The following is a 2339-nucleotide window of genomic DNA, read 5'->3' on the forward strand; positions in this document are numbered from 1 at the left end:
CGACACTGCTGTTAGCTCTGTTAGTGCCGTTAGCTCAAAGATACAATGCAGAGAAATGTATCAGTATAAATCACTGAATATATCGAGTATTTCATTAGTTTGGTTATGTGAAGTGTCACCTGTACCTGAGTCAAACCCTCATCCATCAGGTACCTGTGTGTAGTTGTTAATGCTACAAACTACTTCAACAGCTCACCTGGGCAGGTGAGGGTTGCTCTCTGCACTGTGTGACTGTACTCGTATCCTGCAGGTACATTGTGGGGACGTTGGACCTGATGGTTTCAGAGAACTACCTGCTGGTCTACCTGTGTGCCATGGCTCCCAGAAACAAACTGCCGGCCATCAAATGGCTCCACCAGTGCTACACCTCCATCGACAGGAGGTAAGATAGGTTTGCTCAGTAGGGCAGCACAGTGGGGTGGAGCTGTCACTGTCATTGTTAACAGAGTTTCTGTGTCTGTTCAGGCTGAAGAAGGACCTGAAGGGACTGCTGGTCGTCCATCCTGCCTGGTACATCAAAGCCCTCATCACTGTGGTCAAACCCTTCATCAGGTCAGCAACACACACCTGTTTATCTAGGTAACCATAGCAACAGTCCTGATGCTCCAGGTGTCCACAGACTCACTCACATCCACTCCACAGTGCTCTAGCAACCACCACCATAGCAACCACTGCAAACACCCTAGCAACCACCTTGTCACTCAGACAAGCACTCTCACTCTCACCAACCACCTTATGATGCCATGGCAACCTTCTGAAATGCCCCAACAACCAACTACTAAAGCCTTAGCAACCATTCAACAACCACACCTGTCGACTACCTAAATATACCTTTAAGGATTTGTTTACCTCTTTGAACAACGCGGTGACCACTAAGCATCTGTCCAGTGTAAACTGAGCACTCTGTAACATCTGGGCAAGAAATACCAAAACAACACATTAGCACATAAGTTAAAACCAACTTCCAACCACACAGGAAACCCTGTCCACTAAATGCTGCACACTATCATCTGCAGTTACCAATGTCGAGCGTGTTAACCTGGTAGCAACCAGCTAACTCCAGAGGTAGCAACACATTAGCTCCCTCCAGCTAATATGTTAGCAACCACCTAGCAACAGGAGATAGGTGGGACTCAGCAGAACGTCTTCACAGAGTTTCTGTCCACAGTGAGAAGTTCAGCAGGAAGATTCGGTTCATCCAGAGTCTGCAGGAGCTGTCACAGTTCATCCCCACAGACAGACTGCAGATCCCAGACGCAATACGCCAGTAAGAACCCAGTTCTAGTTCCACTGATCCTCCAACTATCACTGTTCTACTGACTGTATCTCCCTCTGGTGTTTGTTAAACTGGTCTCTTGTATTCCTGCAGGTTCGATGAGAAGTTGAACAGATGACGATCACAGTCTCAGACTAGATGGATCATAATGGTCCAAGGTCACCAGGAGCTCCAGGAGCCTCTCAGCCTGATGACCATTGACCTCCTTCCTGTACAGAAAAAAGCTTATTTATACTGTCTGTCTTTGAATTGGGGGGGGGGGACTCATTTCTGCTCCAAATGGATTTTAGTTTTATTGCAGTCCTGATAGTCCAGTTCCTGCTGGGACTCGTGTTCCTGTCAGGTTCCACACATTCAACTGTGTCTACCTGTGTCTACCTGAGTCTACCTGAGTCTACCTGAGTCTACCTGTGTCTACCTGTGTCTACCTGTGTCTACCTGTGTCTACCATAGTGTACCTGTGTCTGCCTGTGTCTACCTGTGTCTACCTGAGTGTACCTGTGTCTACCTGTAACAGGACAGGTAGATGGAGCTCTGGAGCTAGTCTGAGGTCTGAAGCTGCTGTAGAGCACCATGTTAATGTCTGATACGAGTGGGGATCCAGAGTTGAATCATGTAAATAAGGTGGAAGCACTTTCCTGTAAAATCCTGGAGTTTGGGTTTGTTGTTGTCCACCATTTGTAGTCTGTTTGATCTGAGCAGCTGAACACAGTAACAGCACATTAGTAAGTGTTTTACCTGTCGCACTAATGCACCTGTAATAAAAGCATGGATCAAACCTTCTTAACAAAATCACACCTATTGTTTTTTCTTTAGTTTACTTTACAAACAATCTGATCCTGAATAACTGAAAGTTCCTGTTTGAAGAGAATGTGTGAAAGATCAGATACAGGAAGTGATTTTATAAAATCAGACCCACTAATCAGTCTGAAAATGTTATGTTAGTTACTGATCAAACTTAATCTTTAGTTCATTATATTGTTTAAAGCTTCTCTATGTAACTGTCATTAAACTGCAGCTAACAGCGCCACCAGTGGCTGTTCAGTGAACTGCAATCGGCATC

General features: G+C 45.5%; 1 protein-coding gene across 1 annotated transcript in view; it reads left to right on the forward strand.

Annotated features, from left to right (window-relative positions):
• Positions 1-2071, forward strand: part of bnipl (BCL2 interacting protein like) — a 10662-nt gene extending 8591 nt beyond the window's left edge. Inside the window, exons 7-10 of the mRNA XM_051415918.1 lie at positions 251-382; positions 466-552; positions 1169-1267; positions 1370-2071. Coding sequence (XP_051271878.1) covers positions 251-382; positions 466-552; positions 1169-1267; positions 1370-1394 — 343 coding nt within the window. The 3' untranslated portion in view covers positions 1395-2071. The remainder of the gene's footprint in view (positions 1-250; positions 383-465; positions 553-1168; positions 1268-1369) is intronic.
• The last annotated feature ends 268 nt before the right edge of the window (positions 2072-2339 follow it).

Source organism: Dicentrarchus labrax, unplaced genomic scaffold, assembly GCF_905237075.1.
Source record: "Dicentrarchus labrax unplaced genomic scaffold, dlabrax2021, whole genome shotgun sequence".
Taxonomy (NCBI): domain Eukaryota; kingdom Metazoa; phylum Chordata; class Actinopteri; family Moronidae; genus Dicentrarchus; species Dicentrarchus labrax.